We start from the raw sequence: 23,356 nt of genomic DNA, 5'->3' as shown, positions 1-23,356 counted from the left end.
CACACGCCCCTCACTCTCCTCCCCCCCCATCTCCCCCCCCCCCCACGCCCCTCACTCTCATCCTTCCCCACTTCTTCCCCCATCCTTCCTCACACCTCCCCACACACACACACACAACTGCGGATGCCCAAATTTGAATTCAGATATCCAAATGTTCAAATTTGAAAATTATAACTTTACCCAAATGATTAACATTCATTTACTCCAATATATGTATGTCACAATCTAATTTATTCTTTTTTTGTTTTAAATCAGGGTCATACTACTTAGCCTAGGCTGGTCTTGAACTCACAATCCTCCTGCCTGGGCCTCCTGAATCCTGGGATTACAGTTGTGGACTATCATGTCCAGAGTTCCCAATTTTCTATGAAAAAAAATTATACAAATTTTGGATAGCCAACTTTGCCTCGGGCGCATCCCTGCCATCAAAGCTCTTCTAAAGATTACATGAAACCTTGGCTGTCAGGATCTTCTGAGCAAAAGAGAAGCATGGTGCTGGTGTGGCAAGGTAACAGGCTTTGTGAAGAAAGCTCTCAGCTGACAGCATACCAAAGACAAATGCTCAGCTGGATTGCTGCTGGAAGTCAAAATGGTCCTTGGGTGTTTTTTCAGTGCTGAGGTAGGTGTTCCTCACACATGAACAGCTAGAACATTTGTCAGGAGAGTTCCCTTGGACAAAAGGCCTGAATTGTGCAATACAAGACGGGAAAGGCAAGCACAATTCTACACTCCACATATGGAAGCAAGGCAAGGGCTCTTCACATCACTCGCCAGCCTCGGAAGTGACTGGCAGCCTGAAGTGTGATAAGAGTGTGCTGATTTTCTTTCTCCCGCTCAATGTTTAGTAGCTAAAATTTTTGTCATCGTGCATTTTCTTCTGTGAAATATATCACTTACAACTCCCACAGAGCCCAAACACACATTTCCTTGTCGGTGTATGTGTAAAATGACCGTAACAACACATTTTCTATTTCCTCATTTTGATGAAAAGAAGAAACATCAAGGGCACTACCAGAGGGGGCAGAACAATATGGACACACCCACAGGCAGAGGAGATGTGCATGCTGTTGAAATGTAATGTTATAATGATTAAGGATATAAATGTCACCAGCTAGGGCTTAAAATTACACTTAAGAAGTGGCTCTTGATATATATTCTTGAAAAACCTTAGGTAACTTCTTAGGGAGTTCAGTTTGTTTTCACTCATTTATTGTGTGTGCATATGTGCACAGGCCCACGTGCATGTGTACGTGGGCATGTGCGTGCACACTATGCAACAGCATGCTTGCAACAGCACACAGGTGGAGGAGGTTAGAAGAAAATTCGAAGGAATCAGTTCTCTTCACACCATGTGGGTCCTGGGATCAAACTCAGCCCATCAGGCTTGGCAGCAAGCATCTTTACCTGCTGAGCCATTTCACTGGCCCTTAGTTTTAGGACAGGGCCATTCTCTGTAGCTGAGGCTAAACTGGAACTCACTAAGTGGCCCAAGCTGGCCTTGAACTTGCAGCGATTCTGAGTACTGGGATAACTGGTATGAGCCACCATGTCCAATGCAACTTTAGGAAACTTTAAGGAACAGTAAAGTCACATCAGGCCACAAAGAAATGTAGCTTGACACATTAAGATGGCTACTCAGAGCAACAGCAGAAAATATGAGCACATAGAGGGAGGTGAGCGAGTGGGCACTTTGGCCTGCTGTGGTGGGTTGCACTGCATCAGACACTCTGCCAACACATGTGCAGCACAGCTTTAGGAAAGCTAACTGGAGCCTTCTGGAAAAGAATCCTCAAATTCTATCCAACAGAGATAATCAAACAGAAGAGGAAAAAGAGCCTTCCAATTCTTGGGGAGCAGGAAGATTTCAGCATGCTACGGAGGAAGCAATGTGGTACAAGCAAAGAAGTGCCTTGTGTGAGAGAGGCTGGGTTCCTCCCCATCTAGGCCAGAAATGAGCTGCATGGTTCACACTAGGAAAACCCTTCCCCAGTGCACATGGCATGGGCAGGACACATACGTTAGGTAAGTTTAATAGTGACAACTTTTTGAAAACAGTTTCTCCAGGGCTGGAGAAATGGCTCAGCAGAGGACCTGGGTTTGATTCCCAGCACCCACATGGCATTAAACAACCATCCATAACTCCAGTTCCAGGGGATCCAAGGCCCTCTTCTTACCTCCACAGGCATTGCATGACACGGGTGCACATACACTCATACACATAAAATAAAAATAATAAATAAAATAATTTTTTTTTGTTTTTTTGAGACAGGGTCTCCCTGTAGCCCCAGCTGGCCTGGAACTCACTATGTAAACCAAGCTGGCCTTGAACTCACAGAGATCCGCCTGCCTTTGCCTCCTGAGTGCTGGGATTAAAAATGTGTGCTACCATTCCTGGCTTAAAATAATTTTTTAAAAAAGAAAATAGTTCCCCCACTGTTCTGGTGGCTCAATAATACTCAAGAATTAAACACAGGAGCAGCAATCTCCCAACCTCCTCTATCCTTCTCTGGCCCTCAAATCCATCATAGGCCACTTTACATGCCTCTTGGATAAGTTTTCCAAGGCCGGACCAACTGCTCCTAGAATTTGAAACCTGATTTCCATGAAGACTTTGGAGAAAAGACACATAATCTAATCAAGTATGTTCTTATTGAAAGACTTCTTCAGCTTTGAGTTAAAATCCTAAACATTACTTTTTTTATGAATCAACTGCTTCTACGGTGAGAGGTGCCAGAGGCTGCAAACTAGAAACAGACAAAAGAATCGGGAATTATTTTAAGTCACACTGAGTTAACCTACGAACAAGATTACTAAACAATAGTGCTTTTTAGTCTACTTTTAGGTAATCCATAATCTGCTTTTGGTGCTTTTGGCAGTAGAGAAGAATTTAAGGGAGTCACTAAAAGAAAATGCAACAAACAGGTCCAGAGGCAATAATTCCCAGTGCGGAATTACCATGCAACTAATGAAATTTGAAGTTCGGGGGCCCCCATCCTCCGGAACTGTTTTTCCCAGAATCATGCAAGCACAGTTAAATTTGTTTCTAGTCTTTACAAGCAGTTCTACAAGTTAGTTATTACTATTATTCCCATTACAAATGCTCCAGGGAACTGAGACTTAAAGACATTAATGGCTTGTCCAATATTCTTAGCTGATACGAATCAGGGCCAAGTCTACCTGGTTCCAAACCTCACCAGTGAGGCTAAGAAGAAAAACAAAAATCAAAGCACAGTGGGAAAGGTTATCTAAAAGTCAATTTGATGGATAATTAAAAATAATATTGACTATCATCTGCCTTTTTTTACCCATGATACCCCTGGTCATTCTCTTCACCATTCAACTGGTGGTAAACACACCAAAATCCCTGAAAGAAAGTCAGATGTATTTGAAAGGACTTACATGTTGGCACACACAGGAAAATAGAAGGGTTATTCTGGGATTATCTTCTGGGGTCAAGTATCCCTCTCGTAAACGTTAGTACAGATGACTACCAGTTTTCAGTAACAAAAGAAGCAGTAAAAAGGGAAAAGCTCACAGGAAAGATGAAGAGCAACTCCTCATTTCTGTTCTATACTGGTAAGTGCAGACTGTCACACACACTTAATTCTGGTGGTCCTAGGAAGGACAGGTTTGCACCGGATAGTTTTATAGCTGGCCAGACAGGTTAGTAATGGGTAGTTTTGTCACTGGCCAAGACAAGTTGGTATGGGGTAGTTTTAGTAGCCAGTCAAGAGAGGGTGATACTAGATAGTTTTATAGCTGGTCAGGGAAGACTGGTATTGGGTAGTTTTAGCAGCTAGTCAGGAAAGGTTGGTACTGGGTAGTTTTGGTAGCTGACCAGAATAGATCGGTACTGGATAGTTTTGTGGCTGGTCAGGACAGGCTGATACTGGGTAGTTTTTTGTTTTTCTGTTTTTTAAATTTTTTTTTTTTATGTGTATGCATGTATTGCCCACATGTAGGTTAAGTGTACCCGTGTCATGCAAGGCCTGCAGAAGACAGAAGAGGCTGTCGGATCTTCTGGAACTGGAGTTATGGACAACTGTTAGCTGCCATGTGGGTGCTGGGATTTGAACCTGGGTCTTCTGCAAGAACAGTGTTCCTAACTGCTGAGCCATCCATCTCTCCAGCCCCAATACTGAGTAGTTTGGGTAACTGGTCAGGACAGGATGGTACTGGGTAGTTTTGGTAGCTGACAAGGATAGATTGGTACTAGGTAGTTCTGCAGCTGGCCAGAACAGGTTGATATTGGGTAGTGTGGGTAGTTGGCCAAGACAAGTTGGTACTGGGTAGTTTTGTAGCTGGCCAGGACAGGTTGATCCTGGGTACTTTAAGCAATTAGCTACACCCATTGTTTAGAAACATTCTGGTCCTTTTAAATGGTGTCTCACATTGTTTTCAGAAGGGCACAATAAGAATACAACTGCAGAGTCCAGAAAAAGCTATTTGTAACCAAAAAATCTTGCATAAAACATTTCTGATTACAAACGTGAACCTAGACTACCATGTTCAGTCTTTCTAACCTTTTCTGATTAAAACAAAAAAGCTGCACACTTGCATTCCTGATACTAATCTATGGAAGAATTTCTTTAGGGGTCAGGAAGTAATAAGAAAAGCATCACTATACAACTTTCTTGAACAACAATAAACATAAATCCATTCTTCCTACAAAAGGAATAAGAAGGTCCTAGAGTTCTTCTGAATGGAAGGGAGTTGTTTTTAAAGTATTTTCTTTATTATTTTTATTTTATGTGTATGAGTGCATTGCCTGCATGTATGTAAGTGCACTTGTGTTGTGCAATGCCCACAGAAATCAGAAGAGGACGTTGGATTTCCCTAAAACTGGAGTTATGGATGGTTGTTAGTCATCATGTGGGTGCTGGGAATTGAACCCGGGTCCTCTGCGAAAGCAGTCAATGCTCTTAACCACTGAGCCATCTGTCCAGCCCTGTGGGTAGTTTTAGTAATTCCCACATTATGTAATTATTCATTCAAAGTTAACATATTGCTAAGAAAAACGGATTTAAGTCCATTTAATACACAAATTGTTATTAAACTCAAAGCTATGTTATCAGTGGAACTACAAGATTCCCCCAGATGGTCCTGTAGTTAAGAGTACATGCTTTGGAATAGCGTTGGAGGGGCCTCCATTGGTCCTCTGGCTATCAGGATGACATGTATCGCCATTCTTTGACCCTTCTGTGACTAGGAATCATAATGCTTACTCTAAAGACTAAAAGAAATGGTCAGAGTACTTCCTTCCAAAGCATGTGTCACCTCATAAACCTCAGTTCATGGATGCCATTGGGAGTCCTGGCAAGCTCCATGAAAAGAGAAGCTGCTATCTGTCTGGTTCACATTATTAACTCAAAGATATGCCTTGGATCAGCTTCTACACACACACTCCTCATTTCTCCAAAATGGCATGCACATGCATCTACATTACATCCAAATTGCCTAGCCTCAGTACAGTCTTCTTTTATAATAAGTAGCTTCAACTGCTTTTTTAGAAAGATTCAAATTATAGGAAAGTATTTTAAGTGTTTTAAGGGTATTTGAGTTAACATGTGCACGCTTAACATTTTCTGTAAACTGTGCACTTACAAATAATTATAAATATCTCAGGCTATAAAAGAAACCTTTCATAATGCTCCCACAATGGAAAAACAAAGTCTTAGAAATAATTATAGAGGGAAAAGAAGGGAGTGGTAGGTAGAAGGCAGTGTACAAAATCTGCAAAGTAGAATTTGGAATTTTGTCTTAAAACAAAACAAAACAAAAAACCTGACAACCATTTGTTCAAGGCTGCCAAGACTTGAAATACACAAGCTGTCATGAGAAGCAAATGTTAAAAAAAAAAAAAAAAAAATGAGGCCTTTTTCTGAGAAAGTAGCCCCACCAGTCCTGGCTAATCCAATTCTGAATCACTAAGGACAGCAGACCTGCTGGGCTATCTTAACTATGACAAAGAAGTCCAAAGGGACAAGCAGGAGTTCGTGGGCAAATGTGTTCTCCCTTCAGGGACGTTTTCAAAATGGTTACACCTCTGCTCTCCCCACAGTCTTCCCACTCCTTCACAGCTGTTGGCTTTGACACTCTCTCAGACCTCAAAACCCAGACAGTCAACAAACACACTGACATACCTTGTGAGTGAGCACAGAGGAAAAAATACTTGACCGGGGATCAGAAGCTTGAATTCTGGACCTGACCCTGGCCTGGTTCCCACCCCTTCTATAAGCTTTGTTTCTTCATCTTTCAAATAAATGTTGGGGGGGGGGGTGGCTGCCAGCCTGAGATCCTTAAACCCACGGCAGCCTCTGAGGATGGACCGAAAGACATAGGATATTTGTATTGTTTGAAAGTCTAACAGAGACAGTGAATTGGCTGTGTTAAGGCTCATTACAAACATCAACTATTCCAGCCTTAGCAGTAGTCCTCAGGGTGGTGCTGAATGGCAGGCAAAGCAGCAGTCACATCCTAGGAAGTAGAAGAACAAGAGTACTGGACCTAAAACTATACAGAGCTACAGCTCAGAAGAAACCGTGTCACCAAACACAACATCTAACCACAATGCCTGGTTAATAAGTAATGGCAAAATGATTTAGTGCCTATCAAAGCAGTTTGCACAATTCACAAATGGGAACATATTCTCCAAATGGAAGTGTACCCCAAAAATGGAACAGACTCGAATGTGATATTCTTCAGGATTTACCAACCCCCTGCTGCAAAGGTGACCACTCTGTAATCACTCATCCACACTTGATCACAGAAGGTGAGTGAGCATTTCGCTCCCCAGCAGTGAGCAGCTGCCATGCTGTGACCTAAAGAGCATCGTGTCCCTTCCACGCTCTCACTGTGCTCCAGGCGGTGTCCTGTGAATCGAGCATGAACATATTATAATATTCACAACAAGGCCCCAAACTGCACACTGCAGCTCTCCTCATTGCATGAAGAGCAATACTGAGGCACACGCAACTTCAGGAACTTGTCCAAATACACAGAGCAAATGAATTGAGAGCCGGACTGGTATCTCCACCTTCTTCCTCCCCCAAAGCTGACTTCTTCTCAAAGAGAAGTCTACATACAGACACACACACAGACACAGAGACATACATACATACAGACAGACAGACAGACAGACAGACACACACACACACACACACACACACACACACATAAAAGCAGGAATACTTCTCAAGAAGAACTGGAGTATGGATACTTCTTCTAAGAGCAGACCTCCTAAGAGCTCAGACTCGGGCCCAGGTTGGCCTAATGGGAACTCCAGCCTCTCTCCCAGAATTCCATTTGCTTGTCCTGGCAGTGGAAATCAACTGAGAGAAGGCAAGGGTCATTGGAGTCAGTCAACATCTATCATTTTCTACTGATTCAGAAGATACAATGAGCCATCCTTACAAAGTAGCTCTTCATAAAAGATGGTTTGTGATGTAATTTTTAGTTATTCATATCATAAAAAAACATGTCTGCAAAGTCCTTGAACAAGGAAGGAGACTGGGAACAGATCTATTTCTGAACATAAACTAAGCCTGAGCCTCCATGTCTTCATTCCCTACCCTGTCTCACAGGGGAGCTGGGAATCATACATCAAACGCCATGGTTACAGAGGCCCTTACAGGGCTCTGGATCCTGCCTGCATCCCTTACTGACACTGACTCACACTGATATCCTAAGCTCACCTGCAATGTGTCTACTCACCGGACAGCCTTGAGAATCCAAAGAGGAAACATACATACAGCCCTCAGCAGAATGACACTTAGTAAAAACTCAACAATTTTTAAGAGAAAGAAAGCTAACATTAGAAAAAAAAAAAATGTCAAGGCACAAGTTTAAATACCAGTTCTATCACTTACTGTCCAGGAATAAACAAGATTGCACAGCCACCTAACCCCAGGGGCTCAGGTTCCACCAGAGTTCTGTGGAGATTTTTAAAAGCAACTGTTGGGAGCATGTTCCATATGATGTCGGAGGTTGTTTTACTCTATAAAAATAATTTTTCTGTGAATTGTATTTGCTAATCCTTCCAAATACTATCTCATGTTTTAAGTGGAAAAGCTGAGGCAGAGAATGTTAAGCCACAGCAGGAAGGCTGATGGTTCCAAACACAGGGTGGAGACGGGGCTGGGCCAAAATAAATTCAGACCAGGACAAAACAGAAAACCAACAAATCTTAAAGGAGAAAGATGAGAGTAAATATTCCCCAGCCTATGCTTTCAGTCGGCAGCCTCACCTGCTGGCTGAGCCCTTCAGGAAGGAATCTGTTGTAATTCTCTACTTCCTCCCAGAACTGGACTTCAGGGTGAGAAAGAATTTCACTATCAAATCTCTTTTCCCATCCATAAATTAATTATGTGGACGGGGCACAAAAACAAAGACTAGTTGTCACAAATTAAGAGTGCCAGTCTGGCTGGCATTCTCCTAACCACCTCATTAAAAAAGAAAAAAAAAAAAAAAAAAAAAAAAAAAAAAAAGGTTGCAGTCCTGCAGAGAAGTTTCCTTCTTTGGTTGGTCAGAAATGTCCTCATTCCCCAGGTCTCCTCATGCTAAATATGGTAATTGCTGGCAAACAACCAGCCCAACAAATTCCAGTGATACTTCAACATTCAGATTGCCTGAAATTACTCTGAACCAAACACTTGAGGCCTGCCAGGCTTCAGCACGGAGCAGTTCAGCTGGAACACTCCCTGTCAAAAGCAGTGGGGTGCCTTAAGAACACACAAGCTTGCAAAAAGCAAGCTACTCTTCTTTATTGCAACATTCTTCAGCAACAACACTGATCTCCTGCCCACTGTGCACACAGCTCTGCACAAGGGCAGTGGGAGGTTGCAGAGAGAAATGGAAGAAACAGGTGGTGTCCGCAGGGTGCCAAAACAACAGGTTGCTTCAGTCAATTCTGTCCCACAACTAATCAATTTGGTGAGGGGAGAAGGGAGGGAATCTTAGTCATCCTGCTGTCTGACTCAACTCACTGCCCTGACCACTCTCCAGGCCTACCAATTAGGTCAAAGTGTGGAAATTACCAGTGAGTGGTGGACATAATGCTAGTCCTGCCTTCCAGGGTGTTACATGCTTCAAAACTTTTGGATAGTCAGGATGACAGGAGAGTAGTGGATTACTCAAACCAAATCATAAATATGGCTCCAGAATATGCCATTTGCCTCCAAAAGTCTTTTTTAGCCACTATTACAGTAAACATAATGGGTGCATATAATTAACAACATGTTGTTTTATAATAAAGTCAGATTAGAATTTTAAAGTAGCAAATTGCACATAGTAGCACATGCTTATAATTCTAGCACTTGGGAGGTGGAAGCAGAAGGATCATGAGTTCAAAGCCAGCCTCCACTACATAGTAAGTCTGAGGTCAGCCTGGGCTGCATGAGATCCTGTTTCAAAAGCAGAAAACAAGGACAACTAAAGAACTTCAAAATAGCTACAGAAAATGCTAGTTAACAAACGTATTCTTAAAATTGATCAAGCCAGGCACGGTGGTGTAAGACTTTAATCCCAGCACTTAGGAGATAGAGGTAGGTAGATCTCTGTGAGGTGGAGGCCAGCCTGGTCTACATAGAGAGTTCCAGGCCAGCTGGGGCTACAGAGAGACCCTATCTCAAAAATAAACAGATAGATAATAAATAAATAAATTCCTTTAGAAATCAAAGAATGAAAAGATTAACCTAACAAAAAATTATTTATATGAAAGTTGTTATTATGGGGTTTTCTTGCTTTATTTCTTACTTGGTTTTTGTTTTGTTTTGTTTTGTTTAGACAGAAAGAAGACAGACAAGCAGATAGATAGTTTTTGGTTTAGTTGATTCACTTTGGTGTTGGAGATTGAACTCAGGGCCTTAAGGACGCTAAGTGTGCATTCCACCACTGAGCTGCAGCCCCAGCCCTTATGTACCGTAAATTGCCATACATATTGTTACATTTTTTAAAATATTTTATTTTTATTTTATGTGTATGAATGTATTGTCACATGTATATAAGTGCACCTGTGCCATGCAATGCCCACAGAGGTCAGAAGAGGGCTTAAGATCTCCTGGAACTAAGATCTTCTAGAGTTATAGGCAGTTGTTATGCGCCATGTAGGTGCTGGGAACAAAACCCAGGTCCTCTGCAAAAGCAGCCAATGCTCTTAACCACTGAGCCATCTCTCCAGCCCCTTGTGACATTTTTTAAGTAGATGAAAGACCAAAGCCCTTAACACTTGAAAAGCTTTTTCGGATAAGAAAAAATGAGCGCCTTAATGGGTAAAAGACATAACTGACTGAACAAAGAAATAGAAAGAAAAGGCAATAGAAATGTCCACCAATTTATGAAAAAAAAAATGCAACATTACAATGATTAGAAATGCAACACTAGATGAGGTAGGATTTACCACAGACCAGAAGATGACAAATTTTTTAAATGAAACCTGGCATTGAAAGTGGCTGGATCATCGACAATCTTGAATCTTAATGAAAGGATAACTGGGACAATGATATGACAAGTAATACAGCGATGTGTCCAGAAAGCCATGGAAAGGTCCAGACTCTGGTAAAAATAACTCCTCTGAGCTTGCAGTAAGAAATAAGTATTTTTATAGAAGAGTGTTCACAGAGCATCATTTATAATTATGATAATTGAAAAACAAGGATATATTTCAGTATAAATAAATAACAATAGATCCTTAAGACCGAACAGCATGCAGCCTTTGAAACCACATTCTTAAAGAATACTTATATACATGGGGAACTGCTCGTTTTATTTTAGTGGTACAGAAGCAGATAATTAAACTATTGTATGTTAAAATTCCAATCAAAGTACTGTAATGAACACTGAAAATAAAAACTGTTTGAGATGCATCAACATGTTAATGCTTACAGGGTTATTGGAAATGTTCATTTTCTCATGTTCTATTTTTTTAAGATCATTTTTGTCAAATTCTAGACACCACTCTCTTTTATACAGAAAGCTTTCTTCTGGAATCCTGAAGAGGGAAGTTTCTTTCTATATGCAGATAATTCTACCTGTACATATGGCAGGAGGGGACAGGGTGTATCCACAGACAATGGACTGGACAAAACACAGTGTGTCCATTCATTAGACTATTATTTAACAACCACAATTAAATTTATGAAAATGTTTTAAAATATGAAAAATTCTTATAATCACCAAAGAAAAATATAACAAGAAACTCTGTATATGTCATGAATCAGTAACTTTAAATCTAGCTAAAGGTAAAGAAAAAAAATCAACACTATAACTATACATACATATATAACAAAATATTAACAGTGGTGGGGCTACAGATCTTTTTCAGATTACTCAAATATACGTAAGGATTTCTAAATGTAACAAACTACTTTTTAAATCACATACATACACAAAATCTTGTAAAGGTGCCAGAGAAAACAACAAACTATAAATGAGTTAATTATGTATAAACATAAGGAATAATTCTGTTGCTATGTAAACCTACCTAAAACTGCTACAATGTTTGTTTTTAGTTACAACCATTTTCCTAAATCTCTTAGAATGTCACGTGGTGGTGCACACCTTTAATCCCTGCACTTAGGAGGCAGAGGCAGGTGAATCTCTGTGAGTTCAAGGCCAGCCTGGTCTACATAATGAGTTCCAGGCCAGCTGGGGCTACAGGGAGACCCTGTCTCAAAAAGACAAAAAAAATTTTTTTTAAAAAAAGGAAGTATGTCACAAGGAACCACTATAAATTGCTACTTGCTTTATTTTGAGAGGATAAGGTCTTGCTATATAGCCCTGGCTGAACTGATACTTAAAGCAATCCTGCTGCCTCAGCTCCCAGAGTGCTGAGATTAGGCATGTACCCTCACACTCCACTGCTACAAGCAGTACCATAATGTCAAAAACTTACACAAGGCACAGGACATGGTCCTTTTCCTAAAAGTCCTCATAAAGATTAGGAAGTGTCTTAAATGTTGCAATAAAGTACTTTTAATGTACCCCATTTAAAGAAGAGCCAGCGAATGAATAGCCACGTTCAAAATTAAGAATTAAGATAGCATGTCCTCAAGGTTTATGAGACCTGATACTTTCTAAACAAATGCATCTGAGTGCAGAGAAAAACAAAAGCATCTCTGCAGCCACCAGTCACCACTCAGAGAAGTTAACCATCGACGCTACCAGGGTAGACAGAGCTCCATTATTATTATCAGAATGCTGAATGAGTCTGCCAATAAAACAAGATGTGTGTGTGTGTGTGTATGTGTGTGTGTGAGAGAGAGAGAGACAGAGAGAAAGAGACAGAGAGAGACAGAGAGAGAGAGATTTTAAAGTACACCTGCCTACAAACAATAAACTTTAGAACATAACCACAGCTTTGTATTCAACACCTCATTCAGCAAGCAAAACTGTATTTAAAAGGGATGCTATTTGTTAAATGAAGACATATTATTAAGCAGACAATATCTGACTCCAATCAAAATACTATCATCATGTTTTCCTTACCTCACAAAATACACACACTTTCTTCATATGAATAAACATGCATACTGGTAAGAGAGTTACTCTTACCCCAGAAACAGGTTCTACGACAACACACACCCAACCTGTCTTTGTGTGGCAATGAGTCCATCCTGGCATGATGCTTGGCTGATATATTCAAAGAACCCAGAGTTACTGCTCGGCTGCCAACAACCTGTAGAAGGAACTAACCCAGAGACCAGAAAGCACCTTGGGCAGGCCTCTGGGGAAACGGCTTTGGTCCCTCACCACCTGGTCAGAAACAAAAGGCACTACAGTTGGGACAAGACAACAAGTCCACGGTTCAAGAGGGCCAGGGGACAGTAGAACAACCCTTAAAGAGCTTGTTCAATCTCACGTGGTACCACATGAACCCTGGAGCTGGTAGAACAGGGTTTTGCCAAGACAAGCACAGCAGGGTGAGGGCGCTGTCAGTGTGATTAACCAAAGCCACCTGCAGTAGCAGAGCTGGGTGTGTCCACCCCTCACTCCCTGGCCGCCTGCAATGAGAAGCTCTTTCAGCCACTGCCACTGAGAACTGGCTCTTCCAAGGCAGAGAGTTTCCACCCTAACTTGCCCTACATCAAGTCTGCCATCCAGGGCTGACAACACAGTGCTCTCGCTCTCTCTCACCACAAACCCACTAATAGACACCATAACATGTGCCGATTTTATATTCACACCCCACCAGACAAAGGGGTCTTTGTCTTCTCCCTAAGTCAAGTTTTTGTACTTCTAAGTTACAACAGAGAAAGAAGAAAATAGAAGTCAATAAAATACACAAAGCAGCCCAGGAGGGCAGTCCAGGCCGCTGCTGTCCAGTGGCATGGGCCCTGTAGCTCAGAATCATCCAGACTGCAAGAAACTGCTTTCAGAGTACAGATAAATGGCCAAACGCTTTCAGACTCCTAATCATGTGCCCATCTGTCTTGTCTCCACGATGACAATCGGGTCCCAGGGACAGGATCCTAATTTCCACATAGGTACCATTCCCACACACCTGAACACCACACTTCCCTGCACTGCCAGCCGCACAAAGTCAAAGGAAACACACATTAGCATGACAACACACCTCAGTCCCTAATACACCACAAAGACAGCAGAGCTAGGAAGAAAATGAATCTTAGAGCCAACCATCAGGAATCCTAGCAAGGAGTTCTACAGGAATGCCCCTGGCCCTCTTGAATTTCTGTTTGTCTTCTGGTCAGGTTGAGGGGATCCAGCTCTGTCTTCCATTGGACTGAAGCCTGTTTCCCCAGAGGCTTACCTGGGGCAGTTTCTGGCCTCTGTCTGCAGGCTGTGAATACATCCTAACAAGTAAGTGAATATCACCATTGCTTGGCTCACTCCCGCTCTCAGCATCCCTCTTCCTTGGTTTCACTCTGTTTTCAAGGCGAAAATCTTAGGTGCCATATAGCTAACAGTCCCCAGCAAACCTCTAGCCACTGCCAGGGAACTCTGTAGTATGTCTTATCAGAGCCCAGGAGGACATCCTTCCACATCTGAACCACTTCCTTCTTCCCATCAAAGGCATTGACATCAAGTGTCTTTATAAGACAAATGACCCTAGGCTCTCGCAGCCTGTTCTGCTGTGCTCAAGGGGCCCCCATTCTTCATTTACTCTCCTTTTCCCCTCTGTGTGTTGGAATAACACAACCAGTCCCAGTCAGGACTGCGACCAGAGTGATAGCTCGTTCCCATAATCCCAGTGCTTGAGAGGCTAAACCAGAGGATCATGACAAGTTCAAAGCCAGCCTGGTGACATGATGAAGTTCTAGGCCAATCTAGGATATAGAATGAGATCCTCCCTTAAAAATAAATAAAAATAAATAAACAAATCAGGATTGCCTGAAATGACAGTCCTTTTGTCTCTTCATGCTGATATAGTTGAGGGGAATTCCTACCACCAGCCTACCCCAGGTTAACAAAACAGATATCCTCAAAGGACGCATCAATCACCAGGGCTGAAGACAACAGAAGGCCGTGGAACCCCTGTGCATTTTGGTATCTGAGTAATACTCTGATGAAGGGTAAGGAGGCAAAGTTATACATTACACAAATGTCACTTTGAAGCCATAGGGTACTTCACAGATTGGCCTTTTAAAGAAACAAGGCAACTTTATTAGTCTGATGGGGTTACCAGTGTCAGGCAATGAGGAAGACGTAAGCATGTTCGAGGAGGAAAGACAAGATCACAGGACCCAGCAATCAACCTGTCTACAGCATTATCAAAGAGCAAGCAAGCAAACAAAATACAAAACAACAAAACCATAACTTCCCAGACTCGTGTTGCAATGATTCCAAAATTCCTCAATATAGACATAATTTGAGAATGTCTTGTGTACACACGTGTGTGTGTGCTTGTGTACACTTATGTGTGTGTATATGTAGTGTATATATGTGTGGAGGGCAAAGGTGGACATCAGGTGTTTTCCTCCATTACCCTCCATCCTGTTTTTTGAGGCAGGGTCCCTCACTAAACCTAGAGCTCACTCTTTCAGCTGAATTGGAGCCCAGCAAGACCCCAGGATCCTCCTGTCTCCACCCACAACACTAGAATTATAGACATGCACCACTATAGCTAGTTTTTATGTAGATGCTGGGGATCCAAGCCCAGATCCTCATGCTTGGGCAGTGGGCATTCTACCCATTGAGCAATTTCTCCAGCGCCTAATTTGATAATTTCTTGAACACACAAATTCCCAGACACCATTGCAGATTCATTGAGTCAGAGTCTCCAGAACGCCACTCAGATGTTCTTTTCATAATAGGAGTCAAGGAAACACGGTTAGACAAATGTTTTCCTCCCCCAAGGGCCTACCTGGGAAGGGAGGTATGGATGCATAGGGCTAAGGCGGTTCACCTGAGCAGCTATCCCAGACAGCACCATCCTCATGTTCCTCACCGGCTCCATTCCTTCTATGGACAAGGGGGTGTGGCTTCAATGAAGGGTACATAACCACCCCTTTTAGACTTCTATCATCCACACAGAGCTCAGGACTCAGACAAATTTCAGAGAAGATGCCAATGAGCGAAAATCATAAGGGGGCAGACTCCTATTGGATATAAGAATCAGAGGCAGTCAAAGAATGACTGCTCTGCCTCTGGAGGCACAGAGCTGCCGATGGGCACTAGACACAGGTGTGTTGCCTCTGTACCAGGATGTTACAAGAATCACAGCCAGCACAGGATAAACAGAAGCACTAGGGAACTTCAAAGTCTCTGCTAGCACACAAGAAAACTCAGACACCCCTTAAATAAAAACAAGGGAAAGCATACAGCTAGGTGTGATGTGATGGTATACACTTTAATCCCAGGACTCCAGAAGCTGACACAGGGCCAAGAGTTCAAGGCCAGGGGTTGGAGAGATGGCTCAGCAGTTAAGAACCATGGCTGCTCTTGCAGAAGATTCAGGTTTCAAGTCCAACACCCACATGGCAGCTAAGGACCATTCATAACTCCAGTTCCAGAAAAGGGATCCAACACCCTCTTCTGACCTCTGTGGGCACACATGACAGGGATGCACTTGTATACATACAGGAAAAACACTCATACACATCAAATAAAAATAAATAATTTTTAATTAAAAAGAGTTCAAAGCCAGCCTGGGCTACGACAGCAAGACCCTGCCTCAAAAGGCAGCAGGTTGCATAAAAGTCTATAGGTCAAATAAGCTTTCAAGTGATGCTCTGACTTCAAAGGAGAACACAGGGAGACACAGACCTGACTCACCAGCTGCTCTCCTACAGAAGAATGTGTCAAAGGAAGCAGAGCAAGTCACAGGCGCTCAACCAAGACCTGTCAGTCAGGTGGTTCTGTCAGGCATATACCATGAACTTCTATGAGACAGAGAAGGGCTGTCTGTGGCACAGTTCCTTCCCCAAGGAGCAGAGTCTGTTTCCAAGACCACTCACACAACATGAGGTAGTCGCAAGCATATATTTATCATGGCTTCCCCTTTAGGGGTTCTTGTTTTGTTTTTGTTGTTTGTTTACTTTGGTTCGGTCTGGCAGTGATGTTCTGGGAAATCATTTGGTTAGAAAAGATACTTTACTAAAAGTACTTATTTCATTAGTATAATAGAAGATTGCATTATTAAGTTCAAGATGAAAAAGCTCAAGATCATTAAAACAAACAGAAACCTGGTTAACTTTAAAGAAAAAAAGATGCTATTCCAAAAATGATTAGTCCCCCAAATGACTGAATTACATAGTAAGGCACATCTGAACAAAATAACAGAAACTGGCTGTGGTGTAATAGAGGAAGCAGCAGAGAGAGCTACGGTGGATGCCAGAGCCTTTGAAGTGAAATTCCAAAGTCAAAGTGATCTTTAGAAACAGCAGAAGTGATCAGGAAAGACAAAGAAAAGAAAGCCCCATACACAAAGAAAGTAAAAATGACAGATTCAAATAAAATATCTGGGGAGGGGAAAATTATGGTTTTTTCCCCAAATGTCAGGGAACCAAAGACTCTTGCAAATACTACTTAAAATCTGTCCAAGAGTACCATAGCAGTCCATAATTTTAAAGTTACTTGTGCAACTGAGCAAGTATTTATTGCATGCCTATTAGATGCCAAGGCCTCATGCCAGCCAGAGGGATGGCAGTATGGCCCTAAGAACAAACACATAAATGCAAAGACACAATTCTTTTCCTCAAGCACACATTAACAGTAAGTATTTAAGGATGTGTTTCTGTGTACATAAATTCACTTGTGCATGAGATGGAGGCAGTGTGCAGAGTGAACAAGGCCCTGGGCCCGGGGGCCCTGAAGAGAGAGAAATTCTAGTCACAACTCTATAACTGGCTCTGTGACAGTGGACAAAGTCCATGAGAAAGTGGAGGGCCACAAGACTAGCTCACCTGCAAGGTCACCACATCAATGAGGAACGGACCTAGAGAATTCTGGTCTGACTCCTAGTCTAAACCTGTCCAAATACACATAAGCAAGCTGGTGCAGAAGGAAAAGTTTGAGAAGATGAAACTTTCTGGCTTCAAATAATTTAGGAGAAAAAAAGGGAAGATGGGAGCAGGAGAATCTGGAAAGGACATGAGGAAAAGGGAAAGCTCAATCTGAGACACCCAGAGAGTCACCAAGAAAGAAAGCCACTAAATACAGCTAGCTGTGAACACAGCATAAGGATACAGTCCATTCAAATCATGCCTTGGAAGGTTTTTGTTTTGCTTTTATTTGTTCTAAAACAATTTTGGACAAATATATCAAATATATTTGATATATTTTATAAAAATAAATAAAAATGCTGGGTGTGGTGGCGCACGCCTTTAATCCCAGCACTTGGGAGGCAGAGGCAGGTGGATCTCTGTGACTTCAAGGCCAGCCTGGTCTACAAAGTGAGTTTCAGGCCAGCTGGGGCTACAGGGAGACCCTGTCTCAAAAAGACCAAAAAATAATAAATGAATAAATAAATAAATAAATAAATAAAATTTAGCAAAGTATATCAAGAATCCAAAAATTATGATGGGTGTGGTAGCACACACCTTTAAGAATCCCAGCACTCAGGAGGAAGAGGCAGGCAGCTTTCTGTGAGATTGAGGCCAGCCTGGTCTACATAGTGAGTTCCAGTACAGCTGGGGCCACAGGGAGACCTTGTCTCCAACAAACAAAAAATCCAAAAATGATATACATGAATGATATTTGAAGAATCTGTAACAAAGAAGGGGGAAAGGTTATACTATCATTCAAACACATTAAGTCCTTTCATAGAGGCCCTTGTACCCAAGAAGAGATGAATTATATTCTATAGCATCCAAGTTAGCAACTTCTAAAGTCCTTGAGAGCCAGAAGGGTTAATCACTGGATAGGTTCATTGTGGAAATTATTAAAATCCAGAAGGAAAGACTCCATATACCTCCTAAAGGAGGATAAAATGGAACCAGAGTCCCTCCCAGTCACTGTGTCAGAGTCACTTATAGACCCTCCATTACAATGACAGATTCTTGGGCCTATTGTGTCAGAGATCTGAAGAACCAGGCCAGTGCTCCTGTGGCAGGCAGGACTTGGAGCTCTGCTCTACCACAGTAGAGAGGGTGAAGAGGATCACTAGGAATGGCATCACAGTGGGAACTAGATCAATGCAAATTTTGTGGGCAAAATAAAATTTCTGTGGGTGTGATATTTTTAAAATGTATTGTAAGGCTGCTCTGAAGCACCCAAGCATATCCCACTGAATTTAGAAATTCTTTAAAGGTTCTGAAATCAGCGACTATACAGGTGAGCCAAAAGTTACTCTTCTAAGCAGTAAATCCACAGAAAATCATGCAAGGAGAATGCTAAAGAGATGCCAACAAACATGAGTAAATGTCCTTAAAAATCAAGGCATCAGGAAGAGAGACCACAACTAATCACTCTCCCAAGAAAGAAAAATGAAAAATAGTTACAGGGCACATTTCATCTCCATCTGAAAAAAAAAAAACTGTTCTTTATGATCTTTTTTAAAGCAAAGGGATTCAACTAAGAAACTGTCCAGGTTGCAGCAGAACCAGGGAGTCACTCCCACTGCAAAGTAGGAGCAAGGGGTGGTCCTGGGTGGCTGTTTAGACAACCAGACAGATGGGTTGACAGCTCCTTGCCTTAGGAACTCAGTGATGTTTAAATTAACAACTGGCCACAAGTCAAACACAGGAACACTCAAAAGTTTGGGAGGGAGCGTTATAATTGGTACCTTGGCAAAACACATCATAACAGATTAGGAAGATTCACTGCTAGACTCTGAGAAGATTTAAGATTTGTACCAAGGACAGGCTCTTTAATCTCATCTGTTACAATAGTTTAGCATCTAAAGAACACCTGTTTAGAAACCCAAATATCTTAAATCCTATAATGTGAGCCAAAGTGACTAACACTCAACTCGACCCTCTAAACACTAATCAGAAGCAGGAGTAGCTCACAGAAGTGGAGGACATTAGTTCTACGTCCCATGTGCCTGAGCTATTCCATTTCTGGGATCAGTCTTAGCATTAAGCTTGCAAATCACCTTACAGTCCTATTTATTATTCCCTACAATTCTCTAAAATGTTACCCTCTTAACCCTACTTCATAAAAGGAAAGACACAGATCATAACAATTAAGGTATTTAAGCCAAGATTGTGATCATCAGACAACCCACTGGTCACACACCTCTTTACACTAAATCTACACTTAGGCAAATGGTTTCACTCAAAGAAAAAGGCAAGGCAAAAATATCATCATGAGGTTTTATTAAATGTTTCAGAAACTGTTCATCCTCACACAGCCTGCTGGTCCATTTCTGAAACTCTTGGGGACCTAGTGGGGTATGAAATTTGAACTTTCCACGAAGTATCTGGTTGGTGCTGAACAACCCTGTACTGTTTTCAGGTGGCAAATAACCTGGTGCTCTTTTAAACATCTGCGATCAGCATGTCAGCGGACTGGTAACAATGAACAAAGGCCGTATTTTTCTGAAACGCATCTTTTCTCTGGAAAGACACGGACTAGTGTTTTGGGGGGAAAGGTAAAATCTTCCTTCAGGTTTACCTCAGGAAGGAGGGCCTCTTTTCAGTTCAACAAACCTACTATTCCACTGGAAACACTGTGTTCAGAAAGATTAAACGCAGCCCCTGCCCTGCAAGGACTCTCTGAACATCTTTTGGGTGCTATGGGTTTAATACACATTCTTTTAATTAATCCTATTAGCTGGATAATTTCATCCTCATTTTACTGGTGAGTTAATACAGCAGATTTGGATCCGAGATTGCAGAGCAGGGCTCCAAAGCCCAAGCTCTTTCCATAAAACATTCCAAAGAAATGTAAAATCTAAAGATGTGGGTGGGGTAGGCAATGTATGGTTCTGTTTCCTTTCCTGGCTCCCACCGTACAGCAAGGCTGTACGGAATATCCAACCATAAAGAGGCTTTTCGAAGCAAGCGCTGAATCCACTCTTTCTTGGCTACCCCTGCCCCACCCCCAACCGAGCCAAAAGAGCAGCAAACTGTGTGCCAGGTTAGAGGAGTTGGGGATGGTCACACCACATTCCTGGGGCTGGATACACACTGGAACTGCAGCAGAGCTCAGCGCCTCGGAAAGAATAACAGCAGTTGAGATTTTTAAATCATGTGGCTCAGCACGCTGCCACACCAGTTCCCCCACTGCTCTAGCCTCCACCTTTCAAAGACTTGAGCCGCACGCCCGACTCAGCAACACGCCCAACTCATCCGGACCGCCGACCGGGTCCGAGTGTCAAAATTTGGGCAAGCCGTAAGCCCCCGTGGCCATCGCAACCAGACCCACGGCCCCAGCAGGGAAGGGGCGAGCCTGGAGAGCTGGGCTCCGAGGCCCTGCCCCGCGCTGCCCACGCCACAGCCCCGCACGCCTCCGCGCAGCCCATCGTGGTCCGCGCGCCGGGACCAGCCCACCCTGGGTTCCCCCACCGCGACCCACCCCCCAAACACGGAACCAAAAGCTGCCCGACGCCCCGATCCAGGCTGGGAAGCTGGAGAGTCGCTGCGCGGGGAGGCGGGTGCGGCCCGCGGTGCCCAAAGTTTCGGGGAGCGGGCGCCCCTCTCCGCTCCGGGCAGAGGCAAGGGGATGGCGGCCCCGCGCCGAGGCAGGGGGATGGCGGCCTCCGGCAGGACCCCACAGCCCAGCCCGGTACTCACCGCGCACGGCGCCCGCGCGGCACAGCCCCAGAGCCAGCAGCGCCCACAGCGCAGCGGGGCGCAGGGCGGGCATCTTCTCGGTGGCCGGTCGCTCCGCGGTCGCCTGCTGCTCCGCCGCCGCCGCCCGGACAGATCCACATAGGGAGCCCCGCTCTCCCGTGCCCTCTTCCCGCCGCTGCGGCTCGCCACGTTCCGGAGCTCGACTGCAACGCCCGGACTCGCCGCGCCGCCAGGCCGCCGCCCGAAGTTTGGCTGAAAGTTTCTGGCTGTGCAGCGAAGCAGCCTCGTGTGTCCTTCCGCCCCGGCCGCCTCCTCCCACCGCAAGGCCCCGCCCCTGTCGCCCGGCTGGGCCGCGCCGCCTCGGGCACCCAGGGGTTTCCCGCAGGAAGAAGCGCCGGCCCCAGCTCCGCGGAGGGATCTAAGCGAGTCCGCGGACCGACAGCCACCCCCCCCACTCCCCCCGACCGTGCCCAGCCCGCGCGGGGTCCGGCGTCCTCACCCGCCAGCCAGGGGGCCCGGGCGGCTCCCTGGGTGCGGTGCAGATCTTCCAGCGGGAGGGTTTGCCCGGATCCTGAACTTGCCAGGAGAGGCAGACCTCGTGCCCACACACCCACACATCCACACACGCCTCGGATCCGCAGAGGAATGGGGGCGAGCAGAACCGGGACTGTCAGGGAAAAGGGGCTAAGGCGCCAAAGTCCACCTAGAAGGGCTGGAGTCGCCGCGCACGATTCTTTCACTCATTCTCTCACTCTGGTTCATTTAGTAGAGATTCCGTAAGCACTTTACCTTGTGCGGCAATGTACATGCTCGTGGAATTATACCGAACAGACACACGCTGCTTGGAGTGCCAAAATCTCAGGGGTCTGGAAGAACAGAGGAAAGACTTCCAAGGACTGGCATGACTGTGGGACCTTGAACCGTCTAATGTGGAGAAAGGGATGGAAGGGGCAAAAATACTCATTGTAACCTAATAATAACCAAAAGTTGGGAGCAACCTAAGTAGCTGAAAAGGCCATCTTCATCTGTCAATCATAAAACCCAAATGATAATAAAAACACAAACTGCGGAGGGAGACAAGTATATCACTTAGGTCTAATTTTTTCAAGACAGTGCTATACATTACTTGTGGGTGTTTATGAATATAAAGAAAAACTATCACCCTAATAGTGATGACTTCCAAGGTGGGAGGGGTGTGATCTGGTCTGGATGTAAATGAGTTTGTAGAACAGTTGAACAGCTACAATGAGTTGCTTGAACAGCATTCTGGAAAGGCCCACTGTGTAAGAGAGGCACTGCTAGCCGTAGGGGGCGCCCCAAGAGGAAAAGGGGTAGACGAGATTATGCAGACCTTGAGTGACAAGCGGGGCTCCGCCGGTCATAGAAAACCAATGAAGGTTTCCAGCAGGGGTGAGGCTTGATGGAAAAGGGAGGTCGCTTTGATAATCCTGTGCAAAGCTGATTGTCAGGAGCAAAAGGTGAACTGGGGCCTCAGGACCAGTTAAGAGCTTGTGAAACAGTCCGGGCTGGGGGGGGGGGGCTGTTCAAGAGGTAGACATCAGACTGGAAAGAAATTGATGGTTCTGAGAAACTTGAGAAAATAAGGGGGAAAGGGGACAAAATGTGAGGAATTGGATGTGGGAGCTTTCAGTTCTGTTGGGATGGGAAGTTCTACCCTTCCTGACTCCTATAAAGATAAAGTCCAAGTTCTTGAAAATGGTACAGATATCTTTCCCTCCTCTGGTCCCATCTCCTGTCCTCCCTGCCCCCATTGTAAACTTCACACAGTCACAGTGACTTGAGAGTCCCCACACATATCTTCCTCTGTTCCTTCTGCTCTCTTGACTTGGAATGACTCCGTCCCCTTCCCTCCTTCGATGCACTAAGCCTTCAGAAAGTGGCTTTGCTGACTTCGGAACAAATTCCTACCCCTAGCTGACAGCCCCTCCGCTCTATGGCCTCTATCTTACAGTAGTATCGATTTTTTTTTTCACACAGGATTGTGTATTTCTGTCTTCTTAACTACAGTGGAAAGTCTTCATGGGCAAAGACATGGCCTTCATCCCCAGTGTCTAGCACATGAGAGATGCTGAACTAGAATGCAGAATACCACTAAGCAAGCACAAGTTAGTGTGAGCATTAAAACTGCATTTTAATAGGTACCATAGCAGGTCGGAAGATAGCTCAGTGGGAAAGAGTGCTTTCTGGGCAAGCACAAGATC

The 23,356-nt window shown here is 43.9% G+C and overlaps 1 protein-coding gene across 2 annotated transcripts in view; it reads right to left on the bottom strand.

Moving 5' to 3' along the window:
* Notch2 (notch receptor 2) overlaps positions 1 to 21,761 on the bottom strand; it is a 156,731-nt gene extending 134,970 nt beyond the window's left edge. For both annotated transcript variants that reach the window (XM_029562266.1, XM_029562267.1), the window contains exons 1-2: positions 21,634 to 21,761; positions 21,135 to 21,400 (exon numbers count right to left, since the gene is read on the bottom strand). In XM_029562266.1, coding sequence (XP_029418126.1) covers positions 21,135 to 21,400; positions 21,634 to 21,752 — 385 coding nt within the window. In that variant the 5' untranslated portion in view covers positions 21,753 to 21,761. The remainder of the gene's footprint in view (positions 1 to 21,134; positions 21,401 to 21,633) is intronic.
* Positions 21,762 to 23,356: the final 1,595 nt, after the last annotated feature.

The sequence above is a fragment of the Nannospalax galili genome, unplaced genomic scaffold (genome assembly GCF_000622305.1).
Source record: "Nannospalax galili isolate Female #2095 unplaced genomic scaffold, S.galili_v1.0 scaffold455, whole genome shotgun sequence".
Classification (NCBI taxonomy): domain Eukaryota; kingdom Metazoa; phylum Chordata; class Mammalia; order Rodentia; family Spalacidae; genus Nannospalax; species Nannospalax galili.
Note: the sequence above shows the minus strand (reverse complement) of the source record. Positions and strands in the feature narration are given on the sequence as shown.